General features: G+C 41.7%; 1 protein-coding gene across 1 annotated transcript in view; it reads left to right on the top strand.

The window, feature by feature from the left end:
• The window catches only part of cps1 (carbamoyl-phosphate synthase 1, mitochondrial), a 70,136-nt gene that overhangs the window by 6,258 nt on the left and 39,850 nt on the right, over window positions 1-24,028 (top strand). Inside the window, exons 9-25 of the mRNA XM_053497132.1 lie at window positions 582-688; window positions 805-946; window positions 2,974-3,051; window positions 3,281-3,379; window positions 3,539-3,634; window positions 5,613-5,802; window positions 8,910-9,067; window positions 10,340-10,468; window positions 10,911-11,055; window positions 11,784-11,994; window positions 15,189-15,387; window positions 15,592-15,768; window positions 16,581-16,699; window positions 20,227-20,368; window positions 20,453-20,518; window positions 21,621-21,684; window positions 22,910-23,091. Coding sequence (XP_053353107.1) covers window positions 582-688; window positions 805-946; window positions 2,974-3,051; window positions 3,281-3,379; window positions 3,539-3,634; window positions 5,613-5,802; window positions 8,910-9,067; window positions 10,340-10,468; window positions 10,911-11,055; window positions 11,784-11,994; window positions 15,189-15,387; window positions 15,592-15,768; window positions 16,581-16,699; window positions 20,227-20,368; window positions 20,453-20,518; window positions 21,621-21,684; window positions 22,910-23,091 — 2,304 coding nt within the window. The remainder of the gene's footprint in view (window positions 1-581; window positions 689-804; window positions 947-2,973; window positions 3,052-3,280; window positions 3,380-3,538; window positions 3,635-5,612; window positions 5,803-8,909; window positions 9,068-10,339; window positions 10,469-10,910; window positions 11,056-11,783; window positions 11,995-15,188; window positions 15,388-15,591; window positions 15,769-16,580; window positions 16,700-20,226; window positions 20,369-20,452; window positions 20,519-21,620; window positions 21,685-22,909; window positions 23,092-24,028) is intronic.

Genomic DNA, 24,028 nt, shown 5'->3' with positions numbered 1-24,028 from the left:
CATATTACAGTATGTAGCATCAGCATCTCAGAGACTCGGACTTCTGTATTCTGGGTTGAATTCACATTAACACAAGGCAACAAAAAAAACAAATAACAGAAAAATTGCAAAAACCACCATATTTTTTCAGAAATCTGAATATTTTTACTGGGATTAGTTCATATTTTCACTTTGGCTGAAATAACAGCGCTGAAGTGGTATAAGTGACAGAGAGTTCTGCTGTACAGAGAGACAGACAGACAAATAATAATAATTATAATAATAATAATATCACTGATTACATTAAAGATCAGCAGATTATTTTTAGCTTTAACCTTTTAACTCGTTACCCTTCAGCGACATGTAAACATATGGACATTGTATTTTCTTGACATCTGTATCAAAATGAGACATAACGTAATATCGACCTGCCTTAGACAAGCCTCAGGTGTTGGTCATGACACAACAGACAGAGCTGTGAAGTAAACATGTAGTTGTGTAAGTATTTTCCTGACTGCAGTGTAAGATTAGACCTGGATACAGCCTTCCCAAGAACTCATGTTATGTTTCTGCGTTCTCGTCTGATGGTGTTTCCGTGTCAGGTTCTGGAGAGCGATCGTCCTGAGCCGGTGTTTGGTATCTGTATGGGGAACCAGGTGGTGGCTTTGGCTGCAGGTGCGCAGTCGTACAAACTGGCCATGGGGAACAGGTAAGTGAGGGGTGAGGGTGGGGTAATAACCGTGTTGGTTTGTGTAGGTTTTTGCATCTTTAGAAATGTCACAGTGAGGAGTTTTGATCTCCTGACCACTCCTGTCTGTCCCTCAGAGGCCAGAACCAGCCGGTGTTGAATATGATGACGGGACAAGCCTTCATCACGGCCCAGAATCACGGCTATGGGATAGACAGCGAGTCTCTGCCGAGAGACTGGAGTCCACTCTTCATCAATGCCAACGATGGAACCAATGAGGTCTGTTCTCCACACTTTATTGGAGATTTTTAAAGCCATGTGGTCTGTCTTTGAATTAGATTTGAGATGGTAACACTTCATACATACAGCCATCAACCATAACATTGAACCTGACTAAATTTTGGGTTTCCTTTGTCCCACTGGGGTGGCTCTGGCCCCTTCAGGGCGTGGCTCTGCAGGGCCTCTGGGGGTGTGTTTACACTAGACCATACCCACTAAACAGAAACGACCATGGCCGAAGTCAGTTTACTGGTTATTCTCCAAACTAGTATGAAAATGTATTTCAGTATCCAAAAGCAGTTTATTCGACGTGTTATAACTGCTGAAAGTCTTTTTTTAGTTTTTTTAGCTCATACACTATTTGGTTGGTTGTTCGTGTGAAGCCTGCGACTATTAGTTCTTCTCTTATTTCCTTATACACTTTTTTTTTTCTTAAAGCACTTGCCAATTTCTGCTGAATCTCGGCGGATGTCAAAAATGCAGAAAAAACGCTCTTGTTTCGTCCGCGCTCCACATTAACGGACTTTGGGTCTCCGCCTTTTTTTTTAACGCTTCCTATAACTCCGCCCACCGCTCGTGATGTCACGGGTTCTCGCAACTAGACCAGCAGAGTTTAGGGGCCGGTTCGGTGCTTATTTTAGGGCACCATCACCAATTTTTTGCTGTGGAAAAGCTGGTTCCAAAATTGGGAACCGGCACGGAACCGGCACGGGAACCAGAGCAGTGGAAAAGGGGTATGGGTGTTCTGGTTCCTTAATATGGTGTCCAGCACTGACGTTTTTTTGTGATTTGAGCGTGATATTGGCATTTCTGTGAATGTGCCCGGATGGGCTGGTCTTGGTCCCAGAGGGCAAGGGTGGGCCTGGGGTGACCATGATCCTGATTAGTTTCATGTTAAAATTCACTGTTTAATTCATGTAGTGTGTAGAGGGCTGATTCAGACTCGTCATGATCCATAATACTGATAAAATACTAGATATTTCAGGGTGTAAATAATTCTATGTATTTTAGGGATTTGTATTTGGCTGAAGGGATTACATAAAAACGAAATTAATTTGCCGGTTCTAAGCCTAACCTCGTGTATGTGTATCAGTTCAAAATAAGTCGTACACCATATGTAAAAGTTTATTAACAGTTCATTAAGAAACAGCATCACTTATCACAGCGATTTGACTTTAGTCACTCTACTGTTTGATTGATTAGAGTGTTTGAATGTAAATTAGACAGTTTGATTAAATTCATTTGGATACATAGTAATTCTGTGGCATTTACGCAGAGGTTGTAACTCGTTATTTCCAACCTCAGACCAGAAAGAAGCAAAAGGAAACGTCATCTAACCTTTTCTTAACTGGAAGTTCCTTCATGTTTTAGCAAGTAACATCCAGACACGTTTGCTTGTTATGTCTGTAACATCGAATCTATAGGTTAATGTTCCGACAAGATAAATACACATCACAAAGCATCGCAAAACCCCTGTAGGTTGTGTACAGGGAACAGGAATGAGTAGTTACCTTCGAGTCTTTTGGTCCGAATTTTGCTTCGTTCTTTCGTAACGTGACTCCCATAGACGCTAATAGCGTAAAGGAACAGACGATTCAGACCAGAAGATATGAGAGGTGAGCGGAAGGAACTAAATGACTCAAACATCTGAGTCACTAAAATGATTTGAACTTTCCATCACCACAGTGTCCTGCCTAAACCAAGAGTGAGTAAGTTATCAGCTGTAGTATTCAGGAGATGGGGACCTCTGCTGGTTGGGGGAGGTAGTGTTCAGCATTACTGTGACACCCATCTTGAAAATCAAGCACTTTCCTTATAAAATACACTACAAAAACAAAAAGACACAGATGTATATTCGATGCTACCAGAGATTTACTATGATTTGTAAACCATAGTGAACTAGTAATGGTCTAATGGTCTGTGAACTATTTTGTTAGTATAGCTAAAAATATTTAGTGTAGTCATGTTTTTTTTTCATCCAGCTTGAAATCTTCTTTTTCTTCTACTTTGATTTCATCTCACATTAGGGCATCATGCATAGCACCAAGCCAATCTTCACGGCGCAGTTTCATCCGGAAGCCAAAGGCGGCCCCACTGATACAGAGGTACTGCAGCTGCTGATTGATTGATTTGTTTTGTTTCCAGCGTCATGCATGAATATCTGTTGTAATTACATCCCGAACCTTTCATTTCATGCTCTACGTCGAACACAATTAAATTACGCTGTGCTTGTTCGGAGATAACAGGAACACTTCGTACTCGGGATGTTTTATTGTTCGTGTCGACGTTCGTGTTTTTTAATCATTCGCCTTGATTTCTTTTGTTTCTGCACAGTTTCTCTTTGATGCATTCCTGTCTCTGATAAAGAAGGGGAAAAACTGCAGCATAGTGTCTGTGATGCCGAAGAAGCCTGCAGTTCCACCGAGAGCCCAGGTGAGAGCGCTGCAGCCACACGTATGAAGGAGCGAGAGAGAGGTGGATGTAGATCACAGCCATACAGCACAGTTTGAATACAAAACAGGTTCAAAGTTTTTGATGTGTTTTTGGATTTCTAAGACAAATTAGACTTTGTTTATTTTTTTTTTGTTGCAGGTGTCTAAAGTGTTGGTGCTCGGCTCAGGTGGTCTGTCCATCGGCCAGGCGGGTGAGTTCGACTACTCGGGCTCGCAGGCTGTGAAAGCCATGAAGGTAAGACTAACAGTTCTTCGGGATGCTTTTACATCTGTTTCCAACCTACTGTTTTACACCTACATTAGTGTGGTTTATTTTTATGTTGAAAATCACTAAATTGTCATTTTAACACCGAAATTCTGGTCAAACACACAATGATAGGGGAAAAATATTTTCAAAGTACAGCAGTACCTCTGCATAGAAATTTAATCCGTCCCGGAGGCGAGTTCTTAAGGTGGAACTCATTGCCCCATAGGAAATAATGTAAATGCAGATAATCCGTCCCAGCCACCCAAAAATATTACCAATATTACCAACTTCCAACACTATAATCATATGTTTTCACATAAAAACAATAAAAACATTCAGAAAAGACATGCAATTGAAGTTAAATATAAAATAAATAGACATCAAACCTCACTTTACCATAATTTATGATTCCTCTCGGCACTGAAAGCGGCTCCCTTTTCTTCTTGATACCGCCCTTGATAACATTCGCAGTAAATTTTGCACAAAATGCAAATAGAAAAAAAGAACTTACAAAAATTTCCTAAACATGCTTCGTTTGGCTTGTAATCAAAAAAAGTTTTGAACTAACTTAGCCTGCGTTTGGTTCAGGTAAGTTCGTTCATGTGCTGAAAATGTTTTGCGTGCCGAGACGAATTTCTTGCAAAATTTCAGTTCTTAAGGTAAAAATTCCCAAGGTGGGGCCACGGTTCGTATATACCGAGGTACCCCTGTACAGTACATGTACCACAAACATTTCCCCAGAACATGAAGACCAGCAGTGGATCCTTTAAATAACCAGGTCCAACTAATGACTGTTTTAATAATCAAATATTCTGATTACAAATCCCGGCTCTTATTCAAGTCACAGCCTTTAAATGTAGCCTCTGGTTGTTTTAGCCGTGCACTAAGCAGGAGTAAAGATGATAAAGATTCATTGTTACTTTAAAGTCTTAAAGCTGATATAAAAAAATTATTGAGTTGAAAAAGTACAATATAACATCTTAAAGTTTTAATTATGGCAATTAAATTAAAATAATAAGAAGCCTGTGGTGTCAGGGGCGTGGTCAGGTGGAGATGGGCGTGGTCAGACGGCACACTTTGAATAGACTGAGAATCAGGTAAGAGTGAATGGACAAACAACAGTGGAGAATGTGAATAACATGTGGCAGTGTGCTTACATTCCTCCAATCAGTTCTTACATGCCAGACCACTGAGAGTCAAAACACGCACAATGACATCATTTGATTGTTCATTTGAATCACTTTTTTCATTGCAATCAAATCCCTCTGGAGTTCACTCAGAAGTGGAACGAGTAATGTTTTAGCCCACGTCTGTAATACGTCTTTAATACGTCTGTATACGCCCGGGGTATATGGTATACGTTCCTCAGGTTTTCACCAAATGAGTCGTTTTTTTATTTACATTTTTATAAGATTTCACCCTGGAGCCCAACACAGCAGCTGATTAGTGACTGAACCAATGGTGTATTGCGGTATCCGTAATTAGTATAAATGACTGTTCCAGCTCATGAGATGTGTAAATAAATGCCAATTATACACTCGTAGGTCTTCTCTAAGTAATGATATTGCTCTGTTTTTATCTCTGTTTACAGTACAGCCACATTTCCTTAATGTGTGATTTATAACCACATCAGTGTTAACCACCCACGCAATCAAACTGCCAGACGGCGCTCTCGGCGAATTGCGGATACGTATATAATTAGTGAATTAGTACTGGGTGGATATTCCTGCATGGTGAAGGAAATCAGTGTCAGTATGTCGGAGTAGTCGCTTTGTCCTGAAATAATCTATTTTTGGTCTTTTAATATGATTTATGAATCCTGGAATTACAACCCAGTGTTCGTGTGAGACCGGGCGCTGTGGGCGTTGCTAATATGACTTTTTATTAATATTACAATGGATCAGGAAATGCAGCAAATGTTACACTGGGGCAGAAAAAAACATTCGTCATGTTGCTGTGTATGCAGGAGGAGAACCTAAAAACGGTGCTGATGAACCCGAACATCGCCTCGGTGCAGACGAACGAGGTGGGGACCAAACAGGCAGACACGGTCTACTTCCTGCCCATCACACCCCAGTTTGTGACGGAGGTGATCAAAAACGAGAGGCCCGATGGCATCCTGCTCTCCATGGGTGGACAAACGGCACTCAACTGTGGTGAGATCCTCGAAAATCTTAGGTTTGAAGGTCTTCCTTTGAACTGTCATGCTGGAGCAAAATTAAGTAAAACAGGTTCTGGAAAATTAAAGAAGGAGATGACAGTAATCTATAAAACACCCAATAATCTAAAAAATACAAACAAATCCATAAATCTGAGTTGCAACTGTAAAAAGGAGGTAACGGCAGAATGGCTTGATCATGAAACTAATGCAAAGTGTATTAAGACAGAGTGTCCAGTGGTGTTTTATTCATAAGTCTTATGGCGTCATGTTAGAAGGTGTTTCTCATCTTGGTGGTACTAGACCGTATGCTGGGTAACCTCCTGCCAGACGGGATGGGGCAAACAGTCTGTTAGCATACCATGATGCAGTCATACCTCATGATGCAGGAGACCTTGCACTTGTATCTACTGATCCAGCCGTCCTCAAAAGCGCACAAATTTCTGCCGGTGATCTGCCGAGCAGACTTCACCACCATCTCCATGACCTTCCTGGCTGCAGCCAAGAAGCTGCTTCACTACAGAAGGTGAGGGTGCTCTCAACATCACTGCCATACAAGGAATGAGGACCTTCTTAACAAGACAGGCCATGCTGTAGCTCCATGTGAGGTTGTTTGCAAAATACACCCCCTCAGGTATTTAAAGCATGGTGCGCCTTTAATGTCTGCTGCATCTTTAAATGGAGAAGGAGGGGTGGATCCCTTCATCGAACTATCCTTTGGTGTAGCGGGGAGGCTGGACGTGGAGAAGGTGTTCCGTAAATGGTGTTAAAGGATGTTTAAGGGCATCAGGTACAGACAGGTCTATAGGGCCTCATCGTTATAACCTGTGACACTCTTAATGCCTTTCCAAACACTTCTGTGTTAATCAGTGAAGAAATGAATCTGTGGAGTACTTGGTATCCTGCCACCAGACTTCTTGTTGCTGCCCTGAGTTCTGTGGCATCCCCAGAATGCAAACTCTTAGTTATGTGTAGACCTCTGCATTCAGCCAGGGTTTGGGTGTGTGACAGTTGTTCTGGTGAAAATAACATCCTTACTGCACAAATGTAGCTTGGGACGCCTGCTCATTGAGGACCACAACTATTCCCTTGTTGCCGCCTCGCTGAACATCTGACAATCAGTTCAACCCAGGACAGAATTGATAGTTCATACAGTGATAGTCTTAAACTCACACAGTATGTTAGGACCCTCATGATGGAGATATGTTCGGGGAAGACAAGGTGGTGGCAAGGGATGGCTTTATATCTCCTTTTTCTGATGGTACACACTCTGTCAAGCGTACTCTTCCCTCAGGTGACACAGTTGATGTGCCGTTGAAACTTTGGTAAAATGTCTGTCAGTTTACATGATTGAAGTCTCCTGCCGTCATGTAGAGTGCCTCCAGGTGCTTGGATTGAGCTAATGCTGTCATAAAGCTCCCTCCGTGCATCATTAGCATTAGCATTCTGGAAAACGTAAACAGCGACAATAAACACAGCCGTAAACCCCGTTAACAAGTAATGTGGCCTGTATTTTACTGTTGGGTGTTCTACTGTCTTGAAACAGTGGATACTAATCAGGGACCAGTTCGTGCATCAATCTTTATTCATATATAGTCCTTCATCCAGGGACATCGCTGACAGCTGATTCCTGTCAGCTCAGAACAGAAGCAGGCCCTCAAGTTCGAAAGCTGAGTCCGGTTGATGCCATTTAGCAAAGTTTCAGTAAAAACAAAAGCACAACAGTTCCTTATCTTCCAGATCTGTTTTGGTATCCATGGTGCATACATTGGACAGGAAGCGTGATGGCATAGCTCTATAGCCAATAGCTTATAGTTTTGTGCCTCTTCTGCTTTTTTGGACACCACCTCTTTTTGCTCCTTAGCTGCTGTAGGTTGCTGCGCCAGTCCACTGTCCTCATCAGCTGTAAATGCCCTGAAGGACAGCGGGACTATACAGTACTTTAACGCCCTTATTACACTAAAATATTTTTTGGAAAGTCTTAATCAAGTCTTAATACCGGGTCGGCGGCAACTTGGCAGAAGCTGACAAAGGCTAAAGCTTGGTTAATACATAAAGGGGCAAATGAGTGGAACAGACAGAGCCTGGCTGTTGTTTGGAATCACGCTACCTACTAGTGAGTTTAGTTTTAGCTCAGCTAAAATGCTATGGTGGCTAACGTTAACTTATATGCTAATACATTGAATTGAACTTCGTCATCCCTTCTCTACACATCATCCTATGTCAACCTCTACTCTTTCTTGTGGTAAATTAAACAACAACGATTCTAGTTAGCTGATTAGCTAAAGCGATGCATAGCAGCCAGCTAGCAGTTTGAAGGCCTACAATGCAGCTGCCGCTTAAATCGACCATGTTGCTAACTTCATGGGTTAATATAATTTAAATTAATGAGTAACATTAAAATTCACTCATACAGTTGTCATTGATAGCTATTAAGACAAAAAACACTTTTGTTGAACTGTTCTGTAAATGTTTATTTCTGTTGTAAAGTTAGTAATTTTAACATGGGTGTCTGTGGGGATTGACTTGCTTTTGGAGCCTGCCCCCAGTGGACATTTCGAAGAACTGCATGGTTTAGCACAACCGCAGGTTGCCTGGTGGGCTAGACCAGCGTTTCCCACAAAAGTGTTGGCCACAAGATATTGTTTATAATAAATAAATACATTTAAAAATGTTGTAATTAGGTTTAAGAAACCTTGATCAGTACTGTCCTAACCTTTGTTTGTATTAAATATGACTTCTTATGGTCTGACACCATGTTTTAAACGTTCTGTGACACCAGTTAAGATTCTATTATTTGTCACATGTAGCTTACAGCACTGTGATTTTTATTTTCTTCCATATACCAGTTAGGAATCTGGAGTCAAAGTGCAAGGTCAGGTCGGATACAGCGCCCCCTGGATCAGATAGGGTTAAGGGCCTTGATCTAGGGCTTGAGCCCCCGACCTTTGGATCAGTAACCCAGTAATCTACAGTCATAACCGTATGAGCCAGCACTGGCCCACTGCCTTCACACTTCTTACCTGCATGTCATCAATATCGAATCAATAACTCGGCTTGAGTCGTCTTTAATAAAACATCCAATATGTGTGTGTGTGCGTTCAGGAGTGGAGCTGTTCCAGAGCGGCGTGCTGCAGCAGTACGGCGTGAAGGTTTTGGGCACGCCTGTAGAGTCCATCATCGCCACTGAGGACAGACAGCTGTTTGCTGATAAGCTGAAGGAGATCGGCGAGATGATCGCTCCCAGCGTCGCCGTGGAGTCGGTGAGAGACGCGCTCATCTATTCGCTCTCCACCTACATGATCTTCTCAATCGGAGCAAAATGGTTGTGTTTTTTTATTAATGCTCTTTTGTCTAACATCCATGGTGACATTTAAGCATTAATTAAGCCTTATTGTCAGGAAGCTTATTAATACTTCTTATTATTAATGTATTTCCAGTAGAGGTTAATCAACTGAACCCAGATTAGTGGATGTAAATGTTGGAACACACCATGTAGGCTTTATTATGGCGTCACATTGAATTAACCTCCGAAAACCTTAATTAAACTTTCAGTTTAACATTAATCATCGTAGTCTTATTTTTAGTAATGATCAGAACAAAAACAGTGTAGTTACTCAATAAATATGGACGTCACAGCAATGATAAATGCGAAGAATTTTTTTTATAGGATTAGGTTATGTTAACCCACGCTTACTTTCTCACATGGATGATTCATATAATCAACGTCTATTAATAAGGAAATTATTTTAATTTAATGTATGTTTTAAAGTTTTGAGAATGAGAGGAAATGTTAATTTAAAGGTCCTACATTTGATAAGTTGACACCCCGAAGTGTACTCTGTTACGCTCCTGCTCCAAACACACCATTCCAGTGTCTCATGTAAATCAATTCTAGCACCTGCCCTTATATGGTGTTTAGGGGTGTTACATTTAGCTATTCCTATGATCATTTTAAGACCATGTGGCATTGATCGTTTAGCTCACCTGGGTAAGAGCAGGGTAGGATGGGTTGGTGCCCCTGGTGTTGACTTCTTCTATTTTCCTTTCTAACCTAAAAATGTAAGAGAAATTTAAGAGATGTTGCTGCATGAGGGCCCACTGTGTCGTTTTTTGATGAATATAAATACTAAGCCTCACCTTCCCTGTTGTTGATTAATGTCCAATAATAGCAGACCCGCAGGTTATATTAAAACAGATGTAAATCATTTATGATTGCACTTTACTTTTTTTGTTTTTTTGTCTGTGTTGTGTATTACAGTGAGCATTGGTTAAAAAAATATAGGAATGTTAAAAAATATATAAAATTAATATAATTTAAATCAGTTTCCTTATTGTCTGCAGCAATGCATTAGAATCTCAGGTCATTAGATTTACACCACATACCTCAAATATCTCATGTTTTCCTCTCGTTATTATTCTAAACACGACTGAATGAAGAACAGAGTTCGAGCAAGATTTACATAACGTAAAAACCGCCGCTAGTGAAAAGAATTTAAGAGCGCTATGTTGTAATGCTTGACGTTGTCCTGTAGGTGGCAGACGCTCTGAAGGCTGCGGATGAAATCGGGTACCCTGTGATGGTGCGCTCGGCGTACGCCCTCGGCGGCCTGGGCTCCGGCCTGTGCAGCGACCCGCGCAAACTGGAAGAGACGGCACGCAAGGTACGGCTTTCCTCAGATCTCCCAAGGTGTGTGCGTGTTAAACCATTTAAAAAAAAATTCATGCACGGATGCGTTCCTTTTGAGATATCCCCCTGATTGAGGTTTAGTTTTCCCTTCTCCTTCTTTTTTTCACCTTATAAAAGTGCTGAATGCCTCGATTACTCGTGATAACGCTGACACCACCACCAGCCTGTTAGCTTTTTGCTTGAAATATACCTTTAATAAGATGTGTTTTTCTCACTGGCCCTGAGGAACGCTCGTTTTGGGAGTCCCAAACCTGAGGACCGCACTTTTTTTTTCATACCTTTTTTTTTTCTTCTAATTTGGCTCGTCTGCTTCTATATGACCTAATTACCGAGCCCCTCCTGAGCTGTGTGTGTGTGTGAAAACGGGCAAATAAACAAAACTGTTGAATTTTTTCAATTTGTGTTTTACATGTCAGGCTTTAGCCATGAGCAGTCAGATCCTGGTGGAGAAGTCTCTGAAGGGCTGGAAGGAGGTGGAGTACGAGGTGGTCAGAGACGTGGCTGATAACTGCGTGACTGTCTGCAACATGGAGAACTTCGACCCGTTAGGGATCCACACAGGTGCAGCACCGTGTTCATCATGTCTAATGATACAGAAGCATAAAACTCTGTCTAAAAGTTTACCTTCATTAAGAAATCTAGGTTTCATCAATTTACAAATTTTAAACGACTCCAAACATTCTGGGCCGTTGATATGCCTAAATTTGCATATTGCAGTGTGATTGGGTCGTCTATTTTATGATGCAATAACACTTAGGTTTAACTGCTGATGGGGGATTCTCAAATGTATTTCTTCTGCATGATTCTGTATTATGAAGATCTATAACGATCTGAAACATTTTAATCTATATTGAGTTTAAAAGCCAAATGTAGTGCAATGCTAATACATTGCAAAAGTTTTCGCACCTCTTGAGCTTTTCCACATTTTGCCACGTCAGTGTATTTTATTGGGATTCTATATGTGACAGACCAACACAGAGTGGTACCTTATTGTGAAGTGAAAGAAGAATCATAAATGGTTTAAAAATTTTTCTTTTATAAATAAAAATCTGAAAAGTTTGGCGTGCATTTGTATTCAGCCCCCTTTACTCTGATCCCCCCGATCCCCCTTCAGAAGTCTCCTGATTAGTAAATACAACGATGTGCCACTTTGTGTTGGTCTGTCACATAAAATCCCGCCTTGTTCCTGACCCTGTATAAGATAAGCGCTAGAGAAACGTGAATGAATAATAACGTCACATATTAACAGAGATCAGATCAAACCGCTGGTGTCTTTTTGTCTGTTCCAGGTGACTCGATCGTCGTGGCACCGAGTCAGACGCTGTCCAACGAGGAGTACCACATGCTGCGGGAGACGGCCATTAAGGTGGTGCGTCACCTCGGTATTGTCGGGGAGTGCAACATTCAGTACGCCCTGCACCCGGCGTCCCTGGAGTACTGCATCATCGAGGTGAACGCCCGGCTGTCCAGAAGCTCAGCGCTGGCGTCTAAAGCTACTGGGTAATGCACCTTTGGGCTTGAGCTTTATAAATCATAAGAGGTGTTTTAGGATTATGCTGAGGATATATGATGAGAAGATAACAGATAAAGGGGGTGGGTCATGCAGTTTTAAAGAAAAAATTTATATCACAGTATAAATGTATATTTTTAAGCCAGCGTTTTTCAATTGCTCAAGCAGTTTTCAGCCCCGACTTTATGGCACCCCTGCATGCATATATATTCACCAAAACATGGTAATGAGTGGTTGCACTTTGGGCCTTGATACGTATGTAATAGTGGTGGCACGGTGACGTAATGATGAGCACTGTGGCATCACACCTCCAGGATCCGGGATTATTTATCTTTTTTTTCTACCTTTTTGGGCTTTTTGGGGTCTTGACATGCTCAAAAACTCATGAAAATTGGCAGAAAGTTGGAATCTGCTGCCATTGGGATGCCTGACCGTGGCGTGGCCCGGGGCCTTCAGGGGCCCCCACACCAGATTTTGCTGCATAGCTTATACACACGAAATGCGGTACACATTTAGTACTCATTGAGCCGAACAACTGTCGCATGTCCTGGGCTCGACTCAACAGGAAGTCAGTTATTTTGTGTCGTTTGCCAAAACGCACCTGATGGTTCTTGATCTACTCCTCCTAGGGGATTATAAGCCGTGATAATGCCTTTAACTTATACTGAAAAATAATATAACTTTGAGCCTTGTAATTAAGTGACGTTATATTCCGTGACAAAGACATGGATGAGCGAGTTCAGTGTGGAAGAACTTGACCGTCCTGCACATCAACCCGATAGAACACCTTTGAGATAAATTAGAGCGGAGACTGCGAGGAGACAGGTCTTCTCATCCAACATCAGTGTTTGTTCCCATAAACAAACTCCTAAATCTTGAGGAAAGCCTTCACACAAGAGTTAAAGCTGTTATAGCTGCAAAGAAGGCGGGGCCAACATCATATTAAACCCTATGGAGTAAGAATTGGATGTTACTCAAGAGCGAATAATTTTGGCAATGAGTGTACATACAATACTTAGCGTTGTATCACGGCTTCTGGTATCAATTTAATAATAAAAGCTAGTCTCTGTAGGTGAAGCATTTACTCACTCATTCACTCATCTTCTATACCGCTTTAACCTGTATTCAGGGACGCGGGGGGCGGAGCCTATCCCAGAATAGGCTTAGGGCACGTGGCGGGGTTAGGGTTAGGACAGGGTGCCAACCCAATTTGGAACGCCACTTAGCCTAATCTGTATATGTTTGGACTGTGGGAGGAAACCGGAGTACCCTGAGGAAACCCACCAAGCACATGCAAACTCCATGCACGCATAGACGGGAATCAAGCCTGGCCGGGAATCAAACCCAGACCCTGAAGGTGCAAGGCGACAGTGCTAACCAATATACCGCTGTGCCGCCCCTTAGGTAACGCAGTTGCAGGTATTTATCGAGCTTCGGAGAGAAACAGGAGGGAAAATGTTTTTTGCGCCTCACCTGCGAAACTTTCCAGAAAGTTAGAAAAGTGAGCGATTAACACGCCGGCTTTGTGTTCGTTGTCACAGAACTATCGAGAAACGACTCCTGCCAAATGTTAAACACATTGGATGCCAGACTTTGACAACACCCACCCACCAGTCAGGCTGTTCAGTGTGAAACTGCGCCGTATATTTAGAAAGACATTTAGACATTCAGACTTTAGAAAGAGAACGAAAAAAAAACAGAATAAAACCACATAGAATGAAACAATAGGGTTTTTTTTCCCCTAGTAAGACGGTGTGAAGGAGAGAGAGAGAGAGAGAGAGAGGTTGTCCGAGAGCCAGACTGTATGAAGAGATGTTTGACTGTAAATGATGTTATGAGAAGTACAGATTATTCACTAGCGGATATTTTAGCGTCCACGGTTCACTGTTCATTAATAAAGTGATGGAGACGGGTAGCTGCTTCACTGATGTTTTATATAATTTTAAACTTTTCCTCTTTAATATACTTGTTTTTGTGGATGCTTAGAGTTTCGATGTATAAAGGTAAGTCAAAAATTAACCGCACTCCAGGTATAATATTAAAACCTTTAATAATTGTCTAATCAGCTCCTTCAGCTCCGCCGTCACTGCTGTGCAGGTGTGAACGTGTCAGAATTTTTTACCGATACTCTAAGGAAAGTGAAAGTTTCTTAAAGAGAATTATTACTGGAGACGAGAGACGGATTCATCACTACGAGTCTGAGAGTAAATGGCAGAGTCTGGAACGGAAACATCCTTAATCGTAGGCCGAGAAAAAGTTCAAAGGTCGACCATCAGCAGGGAAATTCATCAACGCTTGCAGTTTTCTGGGATTCTCAAGGTCCAAAAGTATTGGAACATCATCAGGAAAAAGGTTTAACAATCAACAGTGCTCGTTACACTGAGACGGCGGTGCATTCATGGCTCGCAGCTCAGACTAAAACATTTTTTAATGAGGGAACACGGAAGCTTGTTGACGGATGGACAAAATGTATCGAAAAGCAGAAATATTATGTTGAAAAATTATGTATTTGTCTTTTGTAAAAGCAACATACCAACACATCGTAGCCCTGAGTGCCAACACCAAAAGCACATTCGCCGGAAATGAGTTTTATTCCCGGGCGATGCTTACAGTCGTCCTTAGTCCAGGGTCCAGAGAACAGATTGGCCAAGCGCTGCGCCTTCCCTGGTCGGGAGCGTTTACTGATGGATGGAAATTAGATACAACTACATAAATATATGAAATATTATTATAAAATCTATAAAATAAAATCTATAAAATAAAACTGTTCAGAACATTTCTAAAATAAAGGTATTATTATTATTATTATTGTTATTATTATTATTATTTTAATTTATTTACATTTTTTATTATTTTATACATTTTATAAAATACAACTGTTGAGGAAATCAATCAAAGAATTTGTTTTTTTTCTTATTGTTATTATACATTTTTATTATTTTATTTATTAGAATATATTTTATTTTATTATGTATTTATTTTACTGTTAATTGTTATGGTTATTTAATAAAATGTATTACATAAAGTTGTTATTTTTGAGGAATTAAACACTTCCTAAGATGTAATTAAAATGACTGTTTCTTGTCTTGTTTGGTTCCTGGATGTTGATGGTGAACTCTTGCAGTTGTTGTCAGTAACGAGTCCTCGTATGTCTGAATGACTGGAGTGAAATGTCTCACCCCAGGTACCCGCTGGCATTCGTAGCAGCCAAGCTGGCCCTGGACATCCCTCTGCCCGAGATAAAGAACGTAGTGTCGGGAAAGACCACGGCCTGCTTCGAGCCCAGTCTGGACTACATAGTGACCAAGATCCCGCGCTGGGATCTGGACCGCTTCCAGGGCATGTCCCGCGAGATCGGCAGCGCCATGAAGAGCGTAGGGGAGGTGAGGGACCGCCGCTTCTGTCCCCTTCTCTTCTTTTTGTTTCTTTGCTCTACTCTGCTCTTCCTGTCTCTCCTTCTCTCTTCTTCTACACCACTTTAACTTTACTCCTTTCTCCTCTTTTTTCCACATCATCTTGCTCTCCTCTTCTCTTAACTTCCCCTCCTCTCTCCTCTCCTTCTCTCCTCTTTTCTCCTCCTCTCCCAGGTCATGGCGGTGGGTCGTACCTTTGAAGAGAGCATCCAGAAGGCGTTGCGGATGTGCCACCCCTCCGTGGACGGCTTCGCCCCGCACCTGCCCTTGAAGGAGCCGTGGAGCGATCAGCACGATCTGCACCGGGAGCTGGCCGTTCCCTCCAGCACGCGCATCTTCTCCCTGGCTAAGGTAGAGCTCAGGACCGCTGTGGCTCTCAGTAACCCTCACACACTTCTCTTCAGCTTCACTCCGCTCGGCCCGGCGTAGGCGGCTCATACCGCGTTGTGTACGCTCTCACGCGATCGCCAGCACACGCGGTTATATGATCGAACATCCAGTCAGGATAAGAATTTATTTATCTATCTATCAGAGGATTTCAGCGTGACTGTGCTGCCCTGTGAGTGGGCGGGAGAACATTCTCACCTGTTTAATCTGTTGAAATAGATTTTTGAAACGTAATTACTAATAATCATTTTCCAAACTTGTTTTTGAGTAACCTTGAAAATGATTTGAGATATAAATATAAATATGCACACGTATCCAGTTGCCGTGTGAAAGCAAGCATTCCGTGAAATTCTTGCTTATTAGGAACAAATGGCCCTAATTGCATCAAGACAGGAAATATCAATAACTCTCAAGGTTAGCCTTGCGGTAATTGCTACACCGTAATTTTCACTCCAGTCTCTCTCTCTCCCTCTCTTTCTCTCTCCACTCGAGCAAGGGCCGACTTCCGATTGGCGCCCGGGCGGTCACGGCTCGTCGGCGTTTTATATTCAGCGGAGGCGGCTCGCTGGCGGCTCGCTATCAGGAGCTATTATCCCTTATTTACCAACGACCTAACAATATGTTACTCGTTCCCGTTTACTAACACACCCGACGTCTCATGTGATTCGTCCCAGCGCTCTGAACAACCGGTTTCTCATAACAGAATGTTTAAGCAGCGCTAAGCATTAAGTGTTGACGTTCTGTTTTGCTTTATTTTGTTTTTTTTGTCCCTCTAGGCGCTGCATGATGGAGTGAGCGTGGATCAGATTCATGAGCTCACAGCTATCGATAAATGGTTTCTGCACAAACTCAGGCGCATCACAGAGCTGGAGCAGCACCTGCGTCAGTACAACAGGTGACGATCACACCACAAGTATACAGTATACAGATTATATATCCCGTCAGTTAGATTTGTAGAGGAGGGAAGTGCTTGCCACTAGATGGCGATGTTGGGATAGATTAAGTTTTCAGTAAGTGTTCTGTGGGCCGACCCCAGTGAGTCAGTGATCCACACTGCAGCAGTGCTTTAAAGAAATCAGGACACGTTCACTTAGAGTGAAGGCTCACAGCTACTGATCAGAAGGTTTTAAGGATTCAAGGGGTTCAAGTCGCCTCTGTTGCTCTGCCTCTCTGCTCCAGGGGGCGCTGCGCCATGAAGGACCCTGTGCTCCGACTAGTTCAAAGCGATTTAATCAATCGATTGTTGTTTTGGATTGATTTGTATGTTGGATTGTTCAGAATCGATTCACGATTTTAAATGTTTTTCTTAAAATGTTATTGTGCAGATGCTCTAAATTTAACAAAAGTGATATAACCCGGTTGGTGCAATACCGCCACCTACTGGTCTGGAGTGTGGCACTTAAGATTGGCAAGAAAAAAAAAAGATGAAGGCTTTGTAAGAGACATGACATTTACTGCACTTTTACACTAGGCACACTTGACTAGTTTCAGGTACGGGTCATGTTCTCTTCCCTATCTGATTTAGTCCATGCACAAGTGCACAAGTACCGTTCCATACCGTACTCTAGACCACCTTTTCCAGCGGATGAGGGCACGGTTCCCAAGTGTTTTTTCACATGTGACAAAAGAAGTGGCGCAGCGGTAAAGTTCTCAACCTATCATCTGGAGATCGCAAGTTCGAATCCCACATGATGTTGTAGCTTAATGCAGTCGGGGGTCTAGAGAGAGCTGATTGGCCAAAGGAGGGATGGGCAGCACTTAGTGCTCTCGCATCAATCATGGATAGCGCTGTCCTCCGAGTGTGTTACGCCACTCCCAATGGTGTGTGAGCTCGCAGTTTTGAAAAAATGGCGTGACGTGGCTCGGAGGAAACACGTGAAAGTCTTCGCTCCTTGCTTCCTTTCAGTAGTCCAGTTTTATGTTTTAGCTTATATTTGTCACATAACCCAGCTTTTTTTGTTAGTAGACAAAGTGCATTTCACTCAGCGGCTTATTGTTTCATCACTCTACAGGTAAACAATAGGAAGTGGGGCGTGATAGACAGGAAGGGAGGAAAAAAAAAATCAAGTGGTCTGTTGAATGTATGTGTGTCCAACAAAAGATGTGTTTTTCTGTGTCCAGTGAAATGTCCAGTCATGCACATTGGAAAGAGTGTTCATGAACGCTGTACTGTATGTGTGACAAGTTTATCTCGACACGATATCATTATCTATGAAAAAGGTTTTAAACAGTTTATAAGCTTTCATACATTGCGTCTAGACATTCAGCTCCAGACTGCTTCATACATCATGTTTCATTTAAATCAGCTCAGTTTTATTCAGATCGCATTTCCAACAATGTGCATTACCACGAAGCAGCTGTACGAAAATATCAAACATTTCAGATATGCTTAAAATATTTAAAACGATGACTGCATTTATAGTAATATGCAGTATTCCAAATATAACTACGGTATGTTTTTATCATAGACACTTTTTCACAAATTTTGTTATATGATTTTTTGAATAAATAAACATAAATGCTATAGCTAAAAAATAAATAAATAAAAACTGTGTGAAGAAAAAAATACAGTTGACTAAATTATTTTGGTAATGATGATTTTAATTATAATGAAGATAATCATTAGAGATGAGAAAAAATTTTGATTTTGTTATGTACAGTAAATTAATTGTAGCACCACCAGGGTGTGGGTTAAATTCCCAGCCAAATTCAATCCCGTCTCTGTGTGCATGGAGTTTGCATGTTCTTTACGTGCAAGTTTCTTCCGGGTTCTCTGGTTTCCTCCTGCAGCCCAAAGACATGCAGATTAGACTAATTGGCGTTCCCAGATTCCCCTTGCCAGCCTGTAAACAGGATAACGCGGTATACAGTAGATGATGAGTGATATGTCTGAGGGGGTAAAATGTTGCAGTTCCTCTATCAACCTACAGGTGGCGCACTCTAGACTATTCTCATATTGGCAGGCAGCACAGCATCCTGTAAGAGCGAATAATTTGTTAGAATCAGGATATTTATAAAATCGTAATGTTTACTTTTTGTTGTTCATTATAAGTTAAACCCATGTAGAAAAACTTACCGGCACCTTTGGCTCAATTAACAAATCATGTCACAGAATAGTGAGGGGGAGGGGCTAATACAGTGCTAATACACAGTAATTAAAGTAAATCAGGAACAAAAATAAGTGATTGTGTTAAACTTGAACCTAATCAGGATCGTTAATCACGCCGCATTGGGTATCATTTTACATTTTTGTTATAATTTTATATTAAATACTGTAAAGCGGCCATATGAGCTGCTGAAACGTTGTTGAGCTGCGCAGGTCCGTGAGTATCTCTGAGACTGGCTGTAGTAAAAGCTCACAGTTGGTGTGTGGGATAGCTGGTGAGATTGTGTGTCCACAGAGAGCGACAGTATGGAGTGTAACAGACCCGCTGCCCCATGCTGGTGCATCTCCAAACGCGAGTCTGCCGCCGCTCGTTCTCTCCCTCCCTCCCTCTCTCTCTCTCTCTCAGAATCTGCAGGCTTTCTGTTTTTCGTTACCGTAATGCACGGCACATTTGTTTGGAACGTACTAGCGCACAGCCCGTCACACTGTGTTTACACACCGAGTCTGTGCTTCGGCATCGTTAAACGCCTTAAACCAATCAGGAGCGCGGAAGCTGGCAGGCTGGATTTCTGGTGTTGCAGCAACAAAGGCAGTTAGGCAGCAGCAGAGGCAGCGATGCCAATGGAAACCACCCACCAGAACATAACAGCACCCTGTGTGTGTGTGTGTGTGCACACTCCAGGGCTGACTGTAATTATAGCAATCCCGTGGTAGCGTAGGGCTTTTTTCGCTTCTTCTTCATGATTACATCGTTTGAATGTGAACATCATGCTTCTTTATAATCATGATGTGGAAAACTTTACTCGATCATCTGATTAGATCGTTCTTTTTTGTTTTCTTTGGGGAGGATTTTTCCCCCAAAATTTCTCCCTAATTTAGTCGTATCCAGTTCCCACCCGTGATGGCACTAGCTGCATCTTTTCGAAATCACGACCTTGTCTTTTTGGGAGCGGCGTTGCACACTCGGAGGGTAGCGCTATCCTGTTCCTTCCGCTTGCGTGAGCTCACGGATGCCTGTGATTGGCTATAGAGCCGTGATTGATGCTGGAGCTCTCTTTAATCTCGCTCTCTTTCTCTCGCTCTGGGCCCCCGGCTGTCAGAGGCTACAGCATCACCCTTGCAATCTTCGGATCATACCCCTGCGTCACTTTATTTTTTTATGTTGCAGTCATCATCATGTTAATGTCATTATTGCCATTCTTGTACCTGAGCAATTTTAGGAGTTCGAAAGCATTTACAGATTTTTTTGATATTATACGGAGTAAGATGCATGTTTTTAGGTGTGTGATGCTAATCGTCTGTGTTTTCTTTCTCAGCTCCAGTGTTTCAGGTGATGTGTTGCTAAGGGCCAAGCAGGAGGGTTTCTCAGACCGGCAGGTGGGCCACGCCCTCGGGGCGTCTGAGGCGGAGGCACGCTCCCTGAGACTAAGCCACAACATCCAGCCCTGGGTCAAACAGGTCAGGGCATCGTGCCCTATGCATGCCTGCCGTCTCTCTCAGACAGCTGGTCTAACGATATTCATACACTGCTCTGTCTTTCAGATCGACACACTGGCTGCAGAATATCCCGCTGTCACTAACTATCTGTACTGTACCTACCATGGCCAGGTGAGGCGCCGCGCTAATCACATATTCACATAAACCTCAAGATAAGAAACAGTCTAACTGATATGAATAATAATAGTAATAATAGCACACCCTGAAGCGTTTCCTCCTTTATACCACAACAAATTACCTGTAATTGCATTTTGGTTCACGAATCGTAATTTTAATCCGTTTATAGTTACATTTACGTCCCCAAACAGGTTTGTTCCCTTAATCACTGTGTGCATTTTTTTAGTTAGAACGATAAATTATAAATTAGGCAGACTCTAAAGTCTATTTTATGTTGGAAAATGTCAAGCTACAGTTTTACATCAGACTCTTACATCAGCTTCACATCAGCTTCACATCAGACTCTTACATCGGACGCTTACATCGGACGCTTACATCAGACTCGTACATCAGACTCTTACATCAGACGCTTACATCAGACGCTTACATCAGACTCTTACATCAGACGCTTACATCAGACGCTTACATCAGACGCTTACATCAGACTCTTACATCAGGCGCTTACATCAGACTCTTACATCAGCTTTACATCAGACGCTTACATCAGCTTTACATCAGACGCTTACATCAGCTTTACATCAGACTCTTACATCAGGCGCTTACATCAGACGCTTACATCAGACTCTTACATCAGACTCTTACATCAGCTTTACATCAGACGCTTACATCAGACTCTTATATCAGACTCTTACATCAGGCGCTTACATTAGACTCTTACATCAGCTTTACATCAGACGCTTACATCAGACGCTTACATCAGGCGCTTACATCAGGCGCTTACATCAGCTTTACATCAGACGCTTACATCAGACGCTTACATCAGCTTCACACCAGACTCTTACATCAGACTCTTACATCAGACTCTTACATTAGACTCTTACATCAGCTTCACACCAGACTCTTACATCAGACTCTTACATCAGACTCTTACATTAGACTCTTACATCAGCTTCACATCAGCCTCTTACATCAGACTCTTACATGAGCTTTACACCAGACTTTTACATCAACTTTACACCAGACTATCTATCTACAGTATTAGCTATCTAGCTAGGTAGCTATTTTTTTTAAATTTATTTCACATCTGTTTTAACAGGAACATGACCTGGACTTTAGAGATCAGAGTGTGATGGTTTTAGGGTGTGGTCCCTATCACATTGGTGGGTATTTATTTATTTATTCATTTATTTATTTATTTTAAAAATATACTGTAACCATTCATCCATCAGCAAAAAAAAAGCCCAAGTCAGAGCATGCATCATTTGGATGATGGTTTATTACCAGCACCAACTGACACTGTAGATGAGCTTTGCTGGGGGTTTAAACACTACACACATGTACTGCTGGTATTACAATAAGATCATAAAGCTCTTCTCTTGTCCACACATGGTGTGGATTAGTTGTTATGTCATGGTCCAGTGGTGTTCCCATTCACTCCATAACAGCTGGGCTGAGAAGTGTCTCATATGGGATGCATAAATGATAAAAAAGAGTGTGTTGTCCTCCAAAAAAGTTTGAATTCTTGAATCTGATTGGTTAAAAACATGTTTGTTTGTTTTTTTACATTGTTTATGATCATACAGGTTTGTGTTTACATGTAAGGGAGTTGTTTCATAGAATTTCTCTAGTCTTTACTTTCCTCTATCAGCATGCTTTATTTGTAAAAGGAAGTTTCCCAGCAGCTTGACATGTTTTCAGCGGACTTCTCTGAAATCATAAGCTGTAACCTGGTGATCATAAAACAGATAGCTCTGACATTGGAGTGCTTCCAAACCCTGGACTTGCTGGATCAGGTGAAGTGTAGTTTGAGTTATAAATGGTTTGGGCACGAGGCATGAGCCACTCGGTGGTAATGGGATGACCAATAAAGTGGACAATTTAAAGGCCAGAGGATGTTTTTGCAGCAAAGTGCACATTGCTCAAGGTTTATTCTTGTGTGTAAAAACCCACAGCACTTTATAGAGTGGAGAATAAAACGAAACACCACTGTGATGGTTTGGTGTATAAAGAGGTTTTAAAGCGTATTCATCATCTAGACTGGTTATCGTGTGGGGGCCTGAAGTGTACTCGAGGGACCTTGGGGTACACAGTGGGATACACCCTGGATGGAGAGCTACAGTAAACTACAGTATAACATTACATGGCAGCATTATGGGCGATTTGGAACCACCAATCAGCCTACAGAGCATGTCTTTGGACCAAACTCAAGCTAATGCATTAAATTACAACATCAATACCAACATTCATTTACTCATTCATTCGATCTTTGTTGTACAGTCAGTTCCACTCTGAGTAAGGAATCACTCCAGGGATTTAACTTCCATCTCCTTTAAGATCGGTGTTAAGCGAATGCTGCTTCAGTTTAACCCTGTCCTGGTGTTCCAGGCAGCAGTGTGGAGTTTGACTGGTGTGCCGTGTCCAGTATCCGAGCCCTCAGACAGATGGGCAAGCGCACGGTGGTGGTCAACCACAACCCCGAGACGGTCAGCACAGACTTCGACGAGTGCGACCGCCTCTATTTTGAGGAACTCACGCTTGAACGCATCCTGGACATAAACCATCAAGAGGTCAGAGGTCAAAGGTTTCTCCTTTTGATGTTAATTTGAGTTCCTTTTGTTGAGACAGTTGAAATATTTTTATATGTGCTCCAAAAAATGCAATTTTTTTTGCGTTATACTGTTTCCCTTCAAACAATAATCATTTAAAATGCTAATTATTCATATTTCTTTCAGTATTGTTTCTATTATATTTCATTTAGTATTAATACTAAAATTGGTGTAAGCTTCTAGAAGCAAATGACCTGTAAAATGTTTTTCTCAAATTGTTTTAATTAAGATCATTAAAATTACATTTAAATAAGTTTTGGACACTACATGAAAGGGCATGAAATGGTATTTAGCAAATGTGTTTCTTCTTATCTGATAAAAATATAAATGTGTATGCATAATTACGAAAAACTAAGTGTGGATTAAGAGATACAGTAAGAAGCATTAAGTATTATAAAAAATGGTTTATATGATTCTGTTTAAAAATTCACTTTTTCACCTGGATGAGACACGTTTTAGCACCGATGCCACGTTTTGGTCTTACTCCGCTACGTTCGGCTACACTCGTCTTGTTACTTTTATAACCTTTTATTCTACACATGCAACCGGTGGATTTACCACATGACTATGTTACACCAATCAGACGCAACAACAATAATCACATGACTCCGTTTGTCCAATCAGCCACAGTAATAATAACCACATGTAGTCACATGACCACACTCAAACTTGCGGCATAGCGGGAAAAAAAAATCTTCAGCCGGCATCCCTGGCATCATACACAAAGCATGTTTCATACTGCGGTGTCTTCGCTGTTTACCAAAACAAACACTTTAGCATGTTAAAACTCAACGTCTAACCTGAGGAAACATGTCGCGGTAAGTTTAGCTAGGTTAGCTGCTTCATTTAATGTTGCAATGTTAGCATATATAATTATTATGATTATACTATCTAATAT

This window comes from Clarias gariepinus, chromosome 5, assembly GCF_024256425.1.
Source record: "Clarias gariepinus isolate MV-2021 ecotype Netherlands chromosome 5, CGAR_prim_01v2, whole genome shotgun sequence".
Lineage (NCBI taxonomy): Eukaryota > Metazoa > Chordata > Actinopteri > Siluriformes > Clariidae > Clarias > Clarias gariepinus.
The sequence above is the reverse complement of the archived record's forward strand: the minus strand, read 5'-3'. Positions and strand labels throughout refer to the sequence as shown.